The 20,366-nt window shown below is 35.7% G+C and overlaps 1 protein-coding gene across 1 annotated transcript in view; it reads left to right on the top strand.

Annotated features, from left to right (window-relative positions):
• The window catches only part of DPY19L2 (dpy-19 like 2), a 93,440-nt gene that overhangs the window by 21,798 nt on the left and 51,276 nt on the right, over positions 1 to 20,366 (top strand). Inside the window, exons 6-9 of the mRNA XM_068972835.1 lie at positions 2,075 to 2,168; positions 4,887 to 4,944; positions 7,417 to 7,508; positions 12,752 to 12,851. Of these exons, the coding sequence (XP_068828936.1) occupies positions 2,075 to 2,168; positions 4,887 to 4,944; positions 7,417 to 7,508; positions 12,752 to 12,851 (344 nt within the window). The remainder of the gene's footprint in view (positions 1 to 2,074; positions 2,169 to 4,886; positions 4,945 to 7,416; positions 7,509 to 12,751; positions 12,852 to 20,366) is intronic.

Raw genomic sequence — 20,366 nt, forward strand, 5'->3', positions numbered from 1 at the left:
TCTCAGAATATATCCTAAATCTGTATTTTCATGTTTCCCTTACATTTTTACTGATTCCCTCAGATGCTTTTTATAATATCTAAAACAGTGGTGGTAGAGGATATTTGAGGACAGTTAAACTTTTTTGTTCAAAGGAATTGAGAGAATGCCTCATAAAATGAGAGATTTGGCTAGCATGAAAGGTAGAACCTTTTCTGAGGGATGGGAAAAAATCACCTTATATATGTGTATATGGTATTTATTAAGTTGCCACTAAGGGGCTTCCCTGGTGGCTCAGAGGTTAAAGCGTCTGCCTCTAATGTGGGAGACCTGGGTTCGATCCCTGGGTCGGGAAGATCCCCTGGAGAAGGAAATGGCAACCCATTCCAGTATTCTTACCTGGAGAATCCCATGGACGGAGGAGCCTGGTGGGCTACAGTCCACTGGGTCGCAAAGAGTCAGACACGACTGAGCAACTTAACTTTCACTTTCAAGTGATAGGTTAGTATTGGCACTTGGGATCCTAAGATAAACCTGGTAAACATGGGGCCTTACCAGCATAGATTTTACAGCATAAGAGGGATGTTAGCAGGAACAACTGTGGTGGATATTACAAACAAGAAAATAAAATTGCTGAGGATAAGAGAAGTGTTTTCAGAACAGGGACCAGCATATTCCAAAGTTCTGAAGCAAGAGAGAATTGAAAGAAAGCTAGACTTCCTTGAGCAGTTAGAGAAGAAAACATGGTGTGAAATGATGTTTGGAATGTAAACAAGGGTCAGATAACGAAGAAGCATTTACTGGCTAAGGATATTATATGTATTCATTGAAGATTTTTGACATATTTTTATTTTTAAAACATGATTTTGGCAATTACATGGAAAAGATAATTAGTAAAGGACAAAAGTGAATTCAGTGAGTCCAGGTAGGAAACTGTTTTGCTCTCAGCAAGTGATTAAAGGAAAGATAACTGGAAAATGAATGGATTTGAGAGAGAGTATAAAGCAGAAATGAAAGGATTTGATGATTGATGGGAAAGAGGAAAGAGGCTGGGTTTATATAATATTGTTGGGTTTCTGGCTTAAGTAATTGAATCCCTCCATTCAAAATGGTAAGAAACATTATAAAAGTAGCAGGTTTGAATTGGTTCATTAATTTGAAGTATCTGAGAGATTCCAAAGTAGAGATGTCAAGTGGCTACCTATGTACCTACATATAGGAATAAGAAAGTTCTCATTTGAATGTAGACTTGGCATCATCTGTATGTAGATGGTAATTGGAACCACGGAAGTCAAAGAATTTCCTTAAGGAGAACATGCAGACTTAGAAAAGAAGAGGGCATATGACAGATCCTAAAGTAGGCCAACGTTGAAGGAGGGTGTGTACAGGAAGAGGAATTATTAGGACAGACTGAAAAGGAATGATCAGAGAAGTAGAAGAAATCAGAAAGGCTAGCCCTCAAATCCTGCCTCCACCAGTTACACCTAAATAACTTCTGGCAGGTTAAGTTTTCTGTGTTGTTTTCTCAACCATTGAAAAGCTTATTTTCACACCAGGTAATTTCAAAGATTTGTTCTGAGTATTATGTGAGAGATAATAGTGAAAAAGCACCTAGTAGATTATGTCTGTGTCAATATATCACATGTACATGGTATTTATACATGGAATGTATTAAATATTATGATCCTGGCTATACATAGTAATGGACCAGTTTATCTTCTATAGACTAAAGCTGTGCCTTAAGGTCAGGGGCCATATCTGAGTCATCCAGGATAAAATTAATGTAGTGGATTTTGTCTTGTGATTTATCAAGTAACTCTACAAAAAGTTCATAGGAGCATCACCTAAATAAAATGAAGCACCAACTAATCATTACAGTATGATAATACTTCAGTGGAGAAAAATGCAAATATAACCAATAATACCTCATGTATGGGGAAAGTACTAATGTAACTATTAAACATAGCAGCAGTCTGAGCCACAAAGCTTTTAGCTAATTCATGAGCTCTTGATTACAAACCACTGAGATAATTATGCTCAATTGCTGTATAGTCATTTACTCATTAAATACTTAATAATCTGTGTCTTTTTAAAGGATTGGGAGACCCTGCTTGCTTTTATGTTGGTGTGATTTTTATTTTAAATGGAATAATGATGGGATTGTTCTTCATGTATGGTGCTTACCTGAGGTAAGATTACTGTATTAAAAGACATTTCGGTGGACTTTCTGACATTTGTTGATTAAATTAAAAGGATAATTAACAAGATTAATTGACTAACAGATGGAAACATTTAGATTTTATTTTTTTCAAAAGCTTAGCCAAATATGCAGCCTCAAACTAGAGCTAGTCACTAAAATAAAATCTTTAAAATATTAAAAGGCCTCCTTTTTATCCTTGTAGGGTAATCCAGACTTATGGATGTGGTATCCAAACTTATGCTCATTAATTTGACAATTATTATTAGACGCCTACTGTGACTGAGAGCACTATTCTATAGGAGCTAGGAATACAAAAACAAATAATCCCTGTCCTTATGGAATTTATAGTCTAGGAGGTAGACAAAATAAGACCACCCAATTGAAAATTGGAAAAAATATGAAAAGACATCTTCCAGAAGAGTTCCAGATTGCCAACAAATGTATATAAAATTGATCACCATATTAATTATCAGGAAAATACTCATTTTAACCACAGTGAGATACTGTCTCACATCTACTAGGTTGACAAAGGGCTTCCCTGCTGGCTCAGATGGTAAAGAATCTGCCTGCAAAGCAGGAGACCTGGGTTCGATCCCTGGGTTGGGAAAATTGACAACAGGAACTTTTATCCATGGCTGGTGGACATATAAATTAGTACAACTATTTTGGAAAAACATTGTGCATTATCTAGTAACTTGAAGATGTATATACCTTATAATTCAGCAATTCCAGTTTGAAGTGAATATGCCTAAGAAACTCTTCTACATGTACACCAGAAAGTATGTACAATAACATAACATCATTGTAGTAACTCCAAACTAGAAACAACTTAAACATCCCTCCACAGAGAAATGTACCCTTTTAAGTTTATTAGTATAGGGAAATATTATAAACAGTGAGAATAAATGAACTATAGGTACCAGCATCAATGTGGAAAAAATCTTACAAATATAATGTTGAGTGAATCAAAGCAGGCACAAAATCTGAAAATACTGCAAAATTATATTTGTATAAAGTTCGAATACAGGTGAAAGTAAATGATAGTATGTTGTATATAAAAGCAGTTATGTTGATAATTACAAAACTCAGGATAGTTCCTGTCTCAAGGGATGACATGTGAGGTGTCAGGATGTGATCTGTTTTCTATTTCAGTGACATATGGTGGTTAAAAGAATATTCACTTTATAAGTGTTCTGTAAACTATCGGAAAATCTTAATGCACTTTTCCATATGTATGCTATATAGAAAAAATATATAAACTCATCAGTATTTTGAGGGAAAAGAATTGCTTTTAGATTGTGCTAACAGGCTTTAAGATGTTCTATTTTAAACAATAGTTTGTATTTATTATGCTTTTTTCAAATATGGAAAATTTTACACTAGACCAAGACATTTTAAAAATTAGTATTTTTCATTAGGAAAGCTACCCATGAGGAAAGCTACAGTCTTCTTTAAATTAGTTACACAGTTCCAGGATATCAATACTTTATTAAGCTCCAGTCTTTAAGAAGAATATGAAGATATAACATATGCTGACTATAAAAGTGTCACCAAAATTGTGAGGAGACTAGAAACTATGGCATATGAGGAACAAAAGAAACAGGGGCTTGGGGAGAAGTTTCCTATTTCTTAACCATGTCTACTCTCCCCTCTGGGCACTAACTTGGGACACAGGTATTCTGTTTCTGTTCTTTTGGTGGCTAAAGATAAAACTTTAACATGCATATTTAACTTGACCAAGTCTAAAATTGATTGATATCTTTCCTCTTCTTTTTGATCAATACAAGGAGTTTAGAACAGTGTACTTGAAAACAGTTCCTAGCATCTTATAATTATTCTAACTATAATAATTAGTAGTTTAGTACTTCTAGTACCCCTCCACAGTAGTCACCACTGTTTCTTCTATGTTGCCAAGTCTTCTTTAGATTTATCTACTTGTTCCTAGTTACTATATGCAGCGTTTATTCTTGCTTCTCATACCTTCTTCCTCTCAATTCCTTCTCCAAAGTGTGCCCTTTGAATTCCCCTTAGTGAAAATATCTTCAAGGTAAATTACTTCCAACTGGCTTTCCTCTGCTTGTTTTGTTGAACTCATTCTTCCCTTTTTTCAGTCATTAAACCAGTATTTGTCTTCTGAGTGTGAAAATGTGTGTATAATGATGAACAATACTTTAAAGAAAGGCAACCTTAAGAAATGGTTCTTAATCTTTGATAAGTATCAGGCGTCCTTGATCTGAGTTTTATATTCTACAATGTTGTTCGTTGGGACTCAGCAAGAGAATATTTGTAGTGGTTTAGATGGTTCAGTTACTGCTAAATGAAACTGTTAGACTCTTCATCTTTCAGTCACTGATATCCAATTTGATGACAAAAATTTTCCTCCACTCAGAATATTCAAAGAATGGAGTATATATACTCTAAAATGCTGGCCTGTGTTAAAAAATATTTTATGTTCACATCTAACATACTTAGAAAATATTTTAAATACAATAAATTGTAAGATTCAGACTACTTTATATTTATACTTTGGATCCTTATACATTCAAGAGTAAAACATCAACTACATGAGTACTTTTGCAATTTTTATTGTTATTTTATATGGTTTAGTATTGTGGCATTTTAAAATCTAAAATAATTTTGTGAAAAAGTCACTATATTTTACATAAATTTTGATTGTATATATATATATATTTTTTTTTTTTTACAGTGGGACTCAACTTGGAGGTATAATTACAGTCATATGCTACTTTTTCAACCATGGAGAGGTTTGTTTTCTAGGCAATAATTTTTAGAAATAGAAGGGGGAGTATATTAAAGCAGTATTTAATTGTATCTTACTTAGGACTTTGCAATATTTTAAAGAACCTTATGTTGTAAGTTGTTTTTTAATCATGTTGATCCACTTTTTTACATAGTCATTAGAATATATGATGTAAAATATCTTGCCTGGTTTTTAGCATGTATATGTGTTATATATATTTTGTAGAAAAAGGAAATATTATACTTGTTGAGTTCAGGCACCTTATATACATTATCTCATATACTTCCATCAGACTGAGAGGTGGTTGATATCTTCATAGTAGAAGATATGAAATAGAAATTTGGAGCGGTTAAATTACAAAGTCAAGATTCCTGATTGACTCCATGATGAAGCTGGGTTTCCTCTTATCCTTCTCTCTGGCTCTAAAACCTCACTTCTATTACATCATGATCCTTTTAATAACACAAGCTGAATTCAAAACAGAAATTAACTTGGTAACTCAGTCCACCAAAACAGGATTCACCTAAAAAGAGCTCATGAAAACTTATTTAGAATATGATAGATTCATTCAACAAAACAAGTACAAAATGTGTGCCAGGTTCTGTGTTAGATGCTGAGGTTTTAGGAGTGAAAAGTGGAAGAATCTTGACTGCTAGTTTTTGAAATCAAAATATGTAATATCTTATGGCAGAGATTATATCAGGTAGAAGTCTCTATTCATTACATTGGGAAAAGTAGATACATGGTTATTTTTTTTTAATTTTAATTTTTACTTTATTTTACTTTACAATACTGTTTTGGTTTTGCCATACATTGACATGAATCCGCCACGGGTGTACATGAGTTCCCAAACATGAGCCCCCCTCCCACCTCCCACCCCATATCATCTCTCTGGATCATCCCCATGCACCAGCCCCAAGCATCCTGTATCCTGCATCGAACATAGACTGGTGATTCGTTTCTTACATGATAGTATACATGTTTCAGTGCCATTCTCCCAAATCATCCCACCCTCTCCCTCTCCCTCAGAGTCCAAAAGTCTGCTCTACACATCTGTGTCTCTTTTGCTGTCTTGCATACAGAGTCATCATTACCATATTTCTAAATTCCATATATATGTGTTATGGTTATTTTTTAAAAAATCAATTAGACAAATGTGTGCTAAGTTGCTTCAGTCATGTCCAACTCTGTGTGACCCTATGGACTGTAGTCTGCCAGGCTCCTCTGTCCATGGGATTCTCCAGGCAAGAATACTGGAGTAGGTTGCCGTGCCTTCCTCCAGGGGAACTTCCCGACTCAAGGATCGAATCTGTGTCTCACAGCCTACATTGACAGGCAGGTTGTTTCCCACTAGCGCCACCTGGGAAGGGAATCATAAAATTATACATAAATATCTTAAATATATTAACTTAAATATATTGTCAGTCAACAATGTGTTATACAAAAAGATGTGTCTTGTCTTTATGCAAAGACAAGGCTTTTCTTTTGAGTATGCATTATGTTTTAATCTTCTTCTACATATTGTGTGTAATTCATCTTCCAAGGTTTACAGTTTAGTTTCCTGTAGGAAGAGCAATGAATTTTAAGACTCTTGCAAGGTTATAAGAGTTTAGATTCTTTTCTAGAATTTCAGAATTCTTGATATAAAATTTTGTAATATTCCCATCCATTTATCTGGGTTTACCTGGTGGCTCAGATGGTAATGAATCTGCCTGCTGTGCAGGAGACCCCAGTTCAACCCCTGGGTTAGGAAGATTTTCTGGAGAAGAGAATGACTACCCACTCCAGTATTCTTGCCTGCAGAGTTCCATGGACAGAGGAGCCTGACTGGCTATAGTCCCTGAGATCATAGTCCCATTTGTCTTGAAAATAGTTTTAAAGACTATGAAATTTATTGATAATTAATACTTATAAACATCATATCAGTGATTCCCAAATACTCTTTGTTTTTAGAAGTTTGCAGTTAACTCTTCCAAAGGTATATTTCACAAATTCAAGGCAATCTTAATTATTTATAGCGTATGTCTGTACTCATTATATTTGTCATGTACAAACTCTTGGTGTTTGTGAATGCCCTAGGTGACATTTGTTTATTTTTTTCTGAGCATGCATAAGTCCCAGAGCCATGGGGGTGCCACAGTTGTCACTACAGAGCTGGAGTGTGGATCTGGTTTGTTGTTCCCAGAATCCTCACTGCTCCTAACCCTATCATCTTCTTTGTCCTTTGGGTGTCCTTACATTTGACCTGATCTATCTTTCACTTGTTTCTGGACTTGGTGGTTAATGGCTCTCTACCTAATGACTATGTCCTATAAGAGTACTCCAAAAACTGAGAAGCCATACAGGTATTCAGAAATAAATAAGCCTAATACAAAAATTACTAAGACCAGCCAAGGCCAACCAACCCATGATTATTAAGTTAATGATGTTTATTGCAATGGAACATAGAGTAAAGTAAGCATTTTATTGATTTCAGGCTACTCGGGTGATGTGGACACCACCTCTCCGGGAAAGTTTTTCATATCCATTTCTTGTACTTCAGATGTACATCTTAACTGTGATTCTCAGGTAATTTTAATTTGTAAAACAAATCTAGATAAATTATGAGTTTCTCAGAATTACTTCAACCTATTGTTATAGTTACTAAATTTAGGTTCAGTTTTTAAATATTATTCAAAGTTAAATTGTGTCCAGTTTAAAAAAAAATCTAAAATCACTATGTAAAAAAATTGCTTTCCACTTAAAATAGTTTAGGCTACAGATTTTAGATAATTACATTATGTTTTAATAAACCAATGTGTTTGTGATCATATATATTTGGTTAAGTTTCAAGTATCACAGTAATCCATTCAGCATCACAGGAATCCGAGTCTACATCCCAACCACTGATGCTAAAGAAGCTGAAGTTGACCAGTTCTATGAAGACCTACAAGGCCTTCTAGAACTAACAGCGTAAAAGATGTCCTTTTCATCATAGGGGATTGGAATGCAAAAGTAAGAAGTCAAGAGATACCTAGGATAACAGGCAAGTTTGGCCTTGCAGCACAAAATGAAGCAGCAGGGCAAAGTCTAACGAAATTCTGCCAAGAGAATGCACTGGTGATAGCAAACACCCTTTTCCAACAACACAAGAGATGACTCTACACATGGACATCACTAAATGGTCAATACCAAAATCAGATTGATTGTATTCTTTGCAGCTGAAGATCGAGAAGTTCTATACAGTCGGCAAAAACAACACCTAGGGCTGACTGTGGCTCAGATCATCAGCTGCTTATAGGAAAATTCAGGCTTTAGCTAAAGAAAGTTGGCAAAACTACTAGGTGATTCAGGTATGACCTAAATCCAACCCCTTATAATTGTACAGTGGAGATGACAAATAGATTCAAGGGTTTAGATCTACTGAACAGAGTGCCTGAAGGACTATGGACAGAGGTTCATACAGGAGACAGTGACCAAAACCATCCCAAAGAAAAAGAAATGCAAGAAGGCAAAGTGGCAGTCTGAGGAGGCTTTACAAATAGCTGAAGGAAAAAGAGAAGCAGAAAGCAAGGGAGATAGGGAAAGATATACCCAACTGAATGCAGAGTTCCAAAGAATAGCAGGGAGAGACAAAAAGCCTCTTCAATGAACAATGCAGAAAAATAGAAGAAAACAATAGAATGGGAAAGACTGGAGATTTTGTCAAAAAAAATTGAAGATATCAAAGGAACATTTCATCCAAGGATGAGCATGATAAAGGACAGAAATGGTAAAGACCTAACAGAGTCAGAAGAGATTAAGAAGAGGTGGTGGCAAGAACTGTACAAAAAAGGTCTTAATGACCCAGATACCCATGATGCTGTGGTCATTCACCTAGAGCCAGACATCCTGGAGTGTGAAGTCAAGTGGGCTTTAGGAAGCATTGCTACCAATAAGGGGCTTCCCTGATAGCTCAGCTGGTAAAGAATCCACCTGCAATGCAGGAGACCCCAGTTCTATTCCTGGGTCAGGAAGATCCCCTGGAGAAGGGAAAGGCTACCCACTCTAGTATTCTGGCCTAGAGAATTCCATGGGGTCACAAAGAGTTGGACATGACTGAGTAGTTGGACACTACTCATAAAGCTAGTGGAGATGATGGAATTCCAGCTGAACTATTTCAAATCCTAAAAGATAAGGCTGTTGAACTACTGCACTCAATATGTCAGCAAATTTGGAAAACCCAACAGTGGCCACCAGACTAGAAGAGTAAGTCTTCATCCCAATTCCAAAGAAGGTCTGTGCTGAAAAATGTTTGAACTACTGGACAACTGTGCTCACTTTCCATGATAGTAAGCTTATGCTCAAAATACTTCAAGGTAGGCTTCATCAGTACATGCATTGAGAACTTCCAGATGTACAAGCTGGGTTTAGAAAAGGCAAAGGAACCAGAGATCGAATTACCAACATTCATTGGATCATGGAGAAAGCAAGGGAATTCCAGAAAACCATGTACTTCTGTTTCATTGACTACGCTAAAACTTTTGATTGTGTGGGTCTAAAAAAACTGGAAAATTCTTAAACATATGGGAATACCAGACCATCTTACTTGTCTCTTGAGAAACCTACAACAGTTAGAACCTTACATAGAAAAACTGACTGGTTAAAAATTAGTAAAGGAGTATGACAAGTCTGCATATTGTTACCCTGCTTATTTAACTTATGTGCAGAGTACATCTTGGAAAATGCTGGGCTGGATGAGTTACAAGCTGGAATCAAGATTGCCAGGAGAAATACTCACAGCCTCATATAAGCAGATGATACCACTCTAATGGCAGAAAGTGAAGACGAACTAAAGAGCCTCTTGATGAGGGTGAAAGAGGAGAGTGAAAAAACTAGCTTAACACTCAGCATTTAAAAAAAACCCCAAGGTCATGGCATCTGGTCCCATCACTTCATGACAAAGAGAAGGGGGAAAAGTGGAAGCAGTGGCAAATTTTCCTCTTCTTGGGCCCTAAAATCACTGCAGATGATGACTGCAGCCTTGAAATTAGAAGAAGCTTGCTTCTTGGAAGGAAAGTTATGACAAATCTAGACAGTGTGTGGAAAAGCAAAGATATCACTGTGCTGACAAAGGTCCATATAGTCAAAGCAATGTTCTTTCCAATTGTCATGTGCAGATATGAGAGCTGGACCATAAGGAAGGCAGAGCGCCAAAGATATGATGCTGTTTGGTTTTTTTTTTAGTTTTATTCCTAGTTTTTTTTAATTTTTATTTTTTACTTTATTTTTCTTTACAATACTATGCTTTTCAACTGTGGTATTAGAGAAGACTCCCGAGAGTCCCTTGGATAGCAAGGAAATCAAACCAGTCAATCCTAAAGGACATCAATCCTGAAAACTCATTGGAGGGACTGATGCTGAAGCTGAAGCTCCAGTACTTTGGCCACCTGGTGAAAAGAGCAGACTCTTTGGAAAAGACCCTGATGCTAGGAAAGATTGAAGGCAAAAGGAGAAGAGGGCGACAGAGGATGAAATGGATGGCAGCACCAATTCGTTCAGTGGACGTGAACTTGGGCAAACTCCAGAAGATAGTGAGAGTCAGGGAGGCCTCGCAAGCTGCAATCCATGGGGTCACAAAGAGTCAAACATGACATAGCCGCTGAACAACAAGAAAGATTCAAAGGGTTTTGAGAAGCTAATACTTTTTCCCCTCAGTCCTCTTGTATTCTGACTCATTGTTTTCCAATCTGTGGTTTGATGAAGCATGAAATAAGTGTTTGATGCACAAATGAATTTGAGAAATGCTGAGTTACATAGGAGTATCTATGTTCATATGTCTATTAATATTTCTGAACTACAGATATTTCTAGAGGTTTACCCAAGGTTTCATCTCAGCTTTTTTCCCTGCACATATATTTTGTTTGGGATTAACTTTATAAGCATGTCAGAAAATTTAAAAGTCTGAGCAACAACATCAGAAGCATAAATAGTAGAATGCTATAAATAACTTTATCACATAGATAGGTTTCATAGAATGTTATTGAGATCTATCACTGAATCAAATAGTGATCACTGTCCCCTCCAAACTCCCAGAGAAATGGGAGAGTGATCATTATTAGTGATTACTTATTAGTACCCTTCAGATTTTGCCTATATTAAGATCATTTGTGTACATCTTCTTTCTTTCTGAAAACCATAAATTTGTTAATACAGCACACATGCACAAATGTCTGAATATACACTTAATATAGTAAAATGCCACTGAAAACAGAGACCATGCTACATTTATGTCTTTAACCATGGAGCACTTAGCACACTGTCTTGTAGCCGTTTAAAGCCCCTTATGTGTTCACTTAAAGAAGATATATAAAGGGAAACTGGGGTAATAACAACCTCTAAAAAGGTGCAGACTACCTTACCTATAGGAAAGGTTTTTTTTTAGATTGAATTTGGATTTGGAAATCTAATTTTTATCCATTTATTTTCTATTTGTTTAAATTTTTTGAAGTGATATTAGTCTGGCCAGGCAGAGATTTCATGGAAGGAAATAAGTGAATTAGAACACTTAGCACTGTATGCTTGAATGCATGTGTTATACTCCATACTTTCAGTTCAGTTCAGTTTAGTCACTGAGTTGTGTCCGACTCTTTGTGACCCCATGGACTACAGCTCGCCAAGCCTCCCTGTCCATCACCAGCTTCCAGAGCTTACTCAAACTCATGTCCATTGAGTTGGTGATGCCATCCAACCATTTCATCCTCTGTCGTCCCCTTCTCCTCCCACCTTCAATCTTTCCCAGAATCAGGGTCTTTTCAAATGAGTGAGCTCTTTGCATCAGGTGGCCAAAGTATTGGAGTTTCAGCTTCAGCATCATTCCTTCCAATGAATATTCAGGACCGATTTCCTTTAGGATGGACTTTAGTCAAAAATAATTTTTATTTTGTAACCATAATTGAGTACTTAATATATTTTGTGATATATTATAAACAGTATGATCATTACAATTTTTACTTTTGAAAATATATGTACCATATTATAACAGTGTATCACCTTTAGAAAAATAACAGAGTTTTATAGTTTACACAAAATGTTTGCATTTCCTTTTTTCATATTCTAAAAGATACTATGTTTTATATGGTAAAAGGTATTGGTTACTGATATATCTCATAATTGAAAAATGGACAGTTTAAATTTCAATATGCATTAGATTAACTGTATTCCAGAATCATTCCTTTGAAGTCATCATTGAAAATGACCTTTAAATTTCTCTCTTAGTCGTTAGCTTATAATTTCACCAGCACTTAATATTTTTCAAAACTTAAAAGTGGTGGTATATGAAAGCTACTGCTGCTCATATAATATAAATATCTCAAGGTATGCAAAGTCAGTTCACATTCTATTTTCTGACCTTCTTGCTGGAGTATTAAATGTCTAATGTCATGCATCGTTAAAGGAAAATAAAGTTTTAGTTGAATATAGTTGTTTTACAGTATTATATTAGTTTTAGGTATACAGAAGTGTGATTCATTATTTTTATGGATTATACTCCATTAAAAGTTGATTAAAAAATAATGACTAATTATTGTGCTGTATGTTTAAAATACTTACTGGTAAACTAGATACAATGTCTTATTTAAAGCTCTAATTTTGATTGTTTTATTATAAGCATTTTTATAATTCAAATATTTTGTTCTTTTTAATGTGCTTTTAAAAGTTAACTGTATTTTGTTATCTTACATCAAAGGTAAGGGGATCATTAGATTTTAACATTTTGCAACCAGTCTTTCAGTTCAATGATAGGCTACTTTTATATATAGTAAAACTTATTGGTGTCAATTCTCTTCATTAAGGACCAAGAACAATAGTAGAAGGCCCTTTATTGCACTCTGCCTTTCCAATGTTGCTTTTATGCTTCCCTGGCAATTTGCTCAGTTTATACTTTTTACACAGGTAAGATGATTTTAAACTTATTTAAGCTGAATGCAAGATATACTTGGTTGTTTCCACTGAAAAAATTTTTTTGTTGAAGTATAGTTGATTAACAGTTCTGTGCTAATTTCTGCTATACAGCAGAGTGACTCAGTTATACACATACATGCATTCTTTTTTAAATGTTCTTTATCATTTTGGAGAAATTTTAAATATGATTACATTTGTGTCCTAACAGATTTTCAACATATTGAATGATTATAAAGTTGACATACATGTTTGATTTTTTAAAAATTATGTAATCCTACCTTCTGTTCATGTGTTGGTTAGGCAGATATTAAAGGTCAACCTGTAAAACAGGGTTTTTGCTCTTATTTCAATCCATAATTTTTCCTATTGGTATTTGAGGTGATCTCTGTAATTCTACCTGTAGATTCTCCTTTTGCCTGAGTAATCATTTTAGGTGCCAACCTGCATAACATGATAAGGACCACTTAAACTCTTCATGCTAGGAGATTTCTGCTTCTATTCCAGCTAAATGTTGGCTGTTTTGTCTGAAGAGCAGAATCATACTGGACACCATTTCTCAGAGCTTTAATCTTGATATTATGGAGTAAACTGAGACCATATCCTGTTACCCCAAACAACTAAGTAATTAATGACAAGAAACTGAGCTGGGGAAACAGAAAGTGAAAGTGTTCGTCAGTCAGTTCAGTTCAGGTGCTCAGTCATGTCCAACTCTTTGGACCCCATGGACCGCAGCACACCAGGCCTCTCGGTCCATCACCAACTCCTGGAGTTTACCCAAACTCATGTCCATTGAGTCAGTGATGCCATCCAACCATCTCATCCTCTGTTGTCCCCTTCTCCTCCTGCCCTCAATCTCCTGCATCAGGGTCTTTTCAAGTGAGTTAGCTCTTCGCATCAGGTGGTCAGTTGCCAACTATTTCTGGCCCCATGGACTATAGCCCACTGGGGTCCTCTGTCTATGGAATTTTCCAGCCAAGCATACTGGAGTGGGTTGCTATTTCCTACTCTGGGGTATCTTCCTGACCCAGGGATCAAACCTGGTTTTTCCACACTGTGGTCAGATTCTTTACCATCTGAGCCACCATGGAAGCAGAGTATAAGATCAATTTTGATGAAATTTCCTACTATGAATTTTTGTTAGAGCTCCTTTCCACTTAACTAACAAACACTGGTAATATGTAATGATATTCTTTATTGGCAGTGAGAAATTCTGCCAAGAATCTTTTGTATGTGGAATTGTCTATAAAAAATGAAGTTATAATCTCAATTTAGTTTATGCCACATGTCTGAAGCATATTTAGAATATTCACTCTGCCTTACTTCCTTATATTTGATCTATAACTATTAATAACACGGAGTTTCTATGGTTTTCATTATTTGCATATGCCAACATAGTAGAATAGATTTCTAGTGTACATCATTTCCTTGCAAGCAAATGTATTAATTTAGTGGTGCTGATGAAACTGTTTAGTTCCTTGGGTAATTTTGATATTGCCTTAATGATTTTTTATCCATTCAAAAGATGAACTAGACTTTTTTTTTAATTTTTTATTGAGCTGTTATTAACATTTTGTAAAGTGTACAGTGTGTTGATTTGATACATTATTGTATTACAATATGATTATCACCTGATTAGTATCATAGTGTTAACACCTCTATCAAGTCACATAATTATTATTTCATTTTTGTGGTGAGAACATTTAAGATCTAGTCTCTTAGCAACTGTGACTTATCTAGTATAGTACTGAGTGTAATAACTATGCAGTACATTAGATCTCCAGGACTTATTCATCTTCTCAGTTCAGTCTCGCTCAGTTGTGTCTGACTCCGCGATTCATCTTCTAGTTGCAAATTTATACACTTTGTCCAACATCTCCCTCATTCCCCTACCCCCAAGCCCCCAGTCAACATTCTACTCTCTATTTTGACAAGTTTGGCTTTTTTAGATTCCATATAAGGTGATATGAAGTGTTGAGTTGGCCAGAAAATTTGTTTGTTTTTTTTCCTGTGAGAAGTTACCAGAAACCAAACAAACTTTTTGGCCAACCTAGTCTTTATCTGAATTCTCTCACTTAGTATAATGCCCTCAAGGTTCATCTGTGTTGTCGCAAATGTCAGGATTTCCTTCTTTCTCATGGTTGAGTATTACTCCATAGTGTGTGTGTGTGTATACACTTCTTCTTTATCCATTCATCTATTGATGGACACTTAGGTTGTTTTCATACCTTGGCTATTGTGAATATAGATGTGCAGGGATGTCTTCAATATTCTGTTTTCATTTCCTTTGGAATATGTACCAGAAGTGGGATTGCTGGCTCGTATGGTAGTTGTATTTTAAATTTTTTGAGGAACCTCCATAATGTTTTCCATAGTGGCTCCACCAGTTTGCATTTCTACTAACAGAGCAAGCAGTACAACCAGTTAATCCTAAAGGAAATCAGTCCTGAATATTCAGTGGAAGGACTGATGCTGAAGCTGAAACTCTGATAGTTTGGCCACCTGATGCAAAGAACTGACTCATTGGAAGAGACCTTGATCCTGGGAAAGATTGAAGACAGGAGAACGGGACAACAGAGGATGAGATGGTTGGATGGCATCACTGACTCAATGGACATGAGTTTGAGTAGGCTCTGGGAGTTGGTGATGGATAGGGAATCCTGGCGTGCTGCAGTCCATGGCATCGCAGTCAGACACGACTGAGTGACTGAACTTCTCAACAGTGCATCACAAGTGTTCCCTTTCCTCCACATCCTCACCAACATTTGTTTTCTTTTGTCTTCTTGATTATAGCCATTCTAATACGTGTGAGCAGATATCTCATAGAGGATTTGATTTCATTTCCTGATACTTAGTGATGTTGAGTGTCTTTTTGTGTACCTGTTGGCCATTTGGATGTCTTCTTTCAAAAAATATTCATTTTTCTTCTACCAATTTTTAATCATTTTTTGTTATTGAGTTGTAGAGTTCTTTATGCATTTGGGATATTAATCTTTTACCCAATATATGCTCTGCAGATATTTTCTCTTATTGAATAGGTTGCCTTTTCATTTTTTTTTTTTTGATGTGCATGAGGTTTTTTAGTTTGATGTAGTTTCACTTGTTGATTTTTGCTTTTGTTGCTTGTGCTTTTGGTGTTACAATCCAAAAGATCATTGAAACGACCAAGGTCAGGGAGCTTATTCCCCAGGTTTTCTTCTAAAAGTTTTGTGGCATCTGGTTTTATATTTAAGTCTTTAAAATCCATTTTAATTATTTTTTGTGAATAATGTGGATAAAAGTCCAATTTTATGTGAATATCCAGTTTTCTTGCCACCATTTATTTAAGACACTATCTTTCCCCCTAAGTATTCTTGGTTTCTTTGTCAAATATTAGTTGACTGTATATGCATGGGTTTATTTCTGGCCACTCAGTCTGTTCCGCTGGTATGTATATTATTTATTCCTGAACCATACTGTTTTGATTTCGATAGTTGATAGTGTAATGGCAACTTCTTTTTTTCTTTTGCTGCTTTTGGGGTTCTCTCTGTCTCTGATTTTTGACAGTTTCATCATGGTGTGCTTTAGGGAAGGTCTTTTTGAGTCATAGTGATGGGGTGATTTATTAGCTTTGTGAACTTGAATGTCCAGATTTCTTTGTAGGTATGGAAGTTCTCAACTGTTATTTCTTTAAATAAACTTTCTACCTCTTCTCTTTCTCTTCTCATAAAACTCCAGTGATTCTGATGTTTGATCATCTAATGTTTTCATATAGATCACATAGGCTTTCTTCACTGTTTTTTCATTGCTTTTTCCTTTGCTCTCCCCTGATAGAGTATTTCAGGAGTTCCTGTCTAACTCGCTGTTTTGTCTGCTGTTTGGTCTCTTCTGATGTTGCTACTCTGTTGCATTTTTCATTTCATTGATTGGATTCTTCAGTTCCAGAATTTGTTTGGTTCTTTTTAAAATAATTTTTATCTCTTTGTTAATCTTCTCATGTTGTTCACATACTGTTTTCCTAATTTTATTGAATTGTGTTTCTGTGTTTTCTTGTAGCTCATTGAGTTTCCGCAAAAATAATTTTGAATTCTTGATAAGTTAAATCATAGAGTTCTGGGTAGTTGATCAATAGAATAAACCTGTAACAATTTATGCATTCTGTGACTCTGAGGTTCTATGGCCTTGCTTGAGCTTGCTCCATGAGGCACTTGATAATGTGTTGAAAAGAGGTTTGCTGAGACATTTGTGTCCTTGCCTTTTTTCCCACACCACCAGCAAGTACGTTTCTTTGGGGTGAAGATAGCATTGGCCCTCTGGTATCCATTGAATAGATTTGAATTTATAGCCTCATTTCCAGAAAACTGTACTTTAAGCTCCAAGCAATTAAGTTATAAGCAAAATTCAGGGAAACTATATTCAGGTAAATTGGTTGTTACTTGGAAGTCATCAACCATCTCCAACTGGTACTTCTTGAAATAAAAATCTCTTTGGAATTCTTAAATGAATTATCCATCATTGTTCTACTTCTACAACAAATCCATAATCAGATCACTGCTGAATGTTAAGTTGCATGGGACTTTTCAAAGGCCCAAACAAAAGAATTCCTGGGTCCAGTCTTAATTGTTATTGTGAATGCAGTCATCTAAAATACAAGAAATGTTAATACTGTAATTCACAGTTGAGCTCTGCAATTTTTAATGAAATAAAATACAGCCAGAATAAAATGTCATATAGTTAGAATCATATGTCACTTTTTAATTTTTATTTATTTATTTTTTAAAATTTATTTTATTTTATTATTATTATTTTTTGCTTTACAATACTGTATTGGTTTTGCCATACATTGACATGAATCCACCATGGGTATACATGAGTTCCCAATCCTGAACCCCCTTCCCACCAGCCTCCCCATATCATCTCTCTGGGTCATCCCAGTGCACCAGCCCCAAGCATCCTATTCATGCATCCAACCTGGACTGGCAATTTGTTTCATATATCATATTATTATACATGTTTCAATGCCTTCTCCCAAATCATCCCACCCTCTCCTTCTCCCACAGAATCCAAAAGTCTGTTCTATACATCTGTGTCTCTTTTGCTGTCTTGCATACATGGTTATCATTACCATCTTTCTAAATTCCATAATATGTGTTAGTATACTGTATTGGTGTTCTTTCTGGCTTACTTCACTCTGTATAATAGGCTCCAGTTTCATCCACCTCATTAGAACTGATTCAAATGTATTCTTTTTAATGGCAGAGTAATACTCCATTGTGTATATGTACCACAGCTTTCTTATCCATTCGTCTGCTGATGGACCTCTAGGTTGCTCCATATCCTGGCTATTATAAACAGTGCTGCGATGAACATTGGGGTACACGTGTCTCTTTCAATTCTGGTTTCCTTGGTGTGTATGCCTAGCAGTGGGATTGCTGGGTCATAAGGCAGTTCTATTTCCAGTTTTTTAAGGAATCTCCACACTGTTCTCCATAGTGGCTGTACTAGTTTGCATTCCCACCAACAGTGTAAGAGGGTTCCCTTTTCTCCATACTCTCTCCAGCACTTATTGCTTGTAGACTTTTGGATCACAGCCATTCTGACTGGTGTGAAATGGTACCTTATTGTGATCTTGATTTGCATTTCTCTGATAATGAGTGATGTTGAGCATCTTTTCATGTGTTTGTTAGCCATCTGTATGTCTTCTTTGGAGAAATGTCTATTTAGTTCTTTGGCCCATTTTTTTGATTGGGTCATTTATTTATCTGGAATTGAGCTGCATAAGTTGCTTGTATATTTTTGAGATTAGTTGTTTGTCAGTTGCTTCATTTGCTATTATTTTCTCCCATTCTGAAGACTGTCTTTTCACCTTGCTTATAGTTTCCTTTGTTGTACAGAAGCTTTTAATTTTAATTAGATCCCATTTGTTTATTTTTGCTTTTATTTCCAGTATTCTGGGAGATGGATCACAGAGGATCCTGCTGTGATTTATGTCAAAGAGTGTTTTGCCTATGTTCTCCTCTAGGAGTTTTATAGTTTCTGGTCTTACATTTAAATCTTAATCCATTTTGAGTTTATTTTTGTGTATGGTGTTAGAAAGTGTTCTAGTTTCATTCTTTTACAAGTGATTGACCAGTTTTCCCAGCACCAGTTGTTAAAAGAGATTGTCTTTAATCCATTGTATATTCTTGGCTCCTTTGTCGAAGATAAGGTGTCCATAGGTGTGTGGATTTATCTCTGGGCTTTCTATTTTGTTCCATTGATCTGTATTTCTGTCTTTGTGCCAGTACCATACTGTCTTGATGACTGTGGCTTTGTAGTAGAGCCTGAAGTCAGGCAGGTTGATTCCTCCAATTCCATTCTTCTTTCTCAAGATTGCTTTGGCTATTTGAGGTATTTTGTATTTCCATACAAATTGTGAAATTATTTGTTCTAGCTCTGTGAAAAATACTGCTGGTAGCTTGATAGGGATTGCATTGAATCTGTAGATTGCTTTGGGTAGTATACTCATTTTCACTATATTGATTTGTCTGATCCATGAACATGGTATATTTCTCCATCTATTAGTGTCCTCTTTGATTTCCTTCACCAGTGTTCTATAGTTTTCTCTATATAGGTCTTTAGTTTCTTTAGGTAGATATATTCCTAAGTATTTTATTCTTTTCTTTGCAATGGTGAATGGGATTGTTTCCTTAATTTCTTTTTCTACTTTCTCATTATTAGTGTATAGGAATGCAAGGGATTTCTGTGTGTTGATTTTATATCCTGCAGTTTTACTATATTCATTGATTAGCTCTAGTAATTTTCTGGTGGAGTCTTTAGGGTTTTCTATGTAGAGGATCATGTCATCTGCAAACAGTGAGAGTTTTACTTCTTTTCCAATTTGGAATCCTTTTATTTCTTTTTCTGCTCTAATTGCTGTGGCCAAAACTTCCAAACTATGTTGAATAGTAGTGGTGAAAGTGGACACCCTTGTCTTGTTCCTGACTTTAGGGGAAATGCTTCCAATTTTTCACCATTGAGGATAATGTTTGCTGTGGGTTTGTCATATATAGCTTTTATTATGTTGAGGTATGTTCCTTCTATTCCTGCTTTCTGGAGAGGTTTTATCATAAATGGATGTTAAATTTTGTCAAAGGCTTTCTCTGCATCTATTGAGATAATCATATGGCTTTTATTTCTCAATTTGTTAATGTGGTGAATTACATTGATTGATTTGCAGATATTGAAGAATCCTTGCATCCCTGGGATAAAGCCCACTTGGTCATGGTGTATGATCTTTTTAATGTGTTGTTGGATTCTGATTGCTAGAATTTTGTTAAGGATTTATGCATCTATGTTCATCAGTGATATTGGCCTGTAGTTTTCTTTTTTTGTGGCATCTTTGTCAGGTTTTGGTATTAGGGTGATGGTGGCCTCATGGAATGAATTTGGAAGTTTACCTTCCTCTGCAATTTTCTGGAAGAGTTTGAGTAGGATAGGTGTTAGCTCTTCTCGAAATTTTTGGTAGAATTCAGCTGTGAAGCCGTCTGG

This window comes from Capricornis sumatraensis, chromosome 5 (assembly GCF_032405125.1).
Source record: "Capricornis sumatraensis isolate serow.1 chromosome 5, serow.2, whole genome shotgun sequence".
Lineage (NCBI taxonomy): Eukaryota > Metazoa > Chordata > Mammalia > Artiodactyla > Bovidae > Capricornis > Capricornis sumatraensis.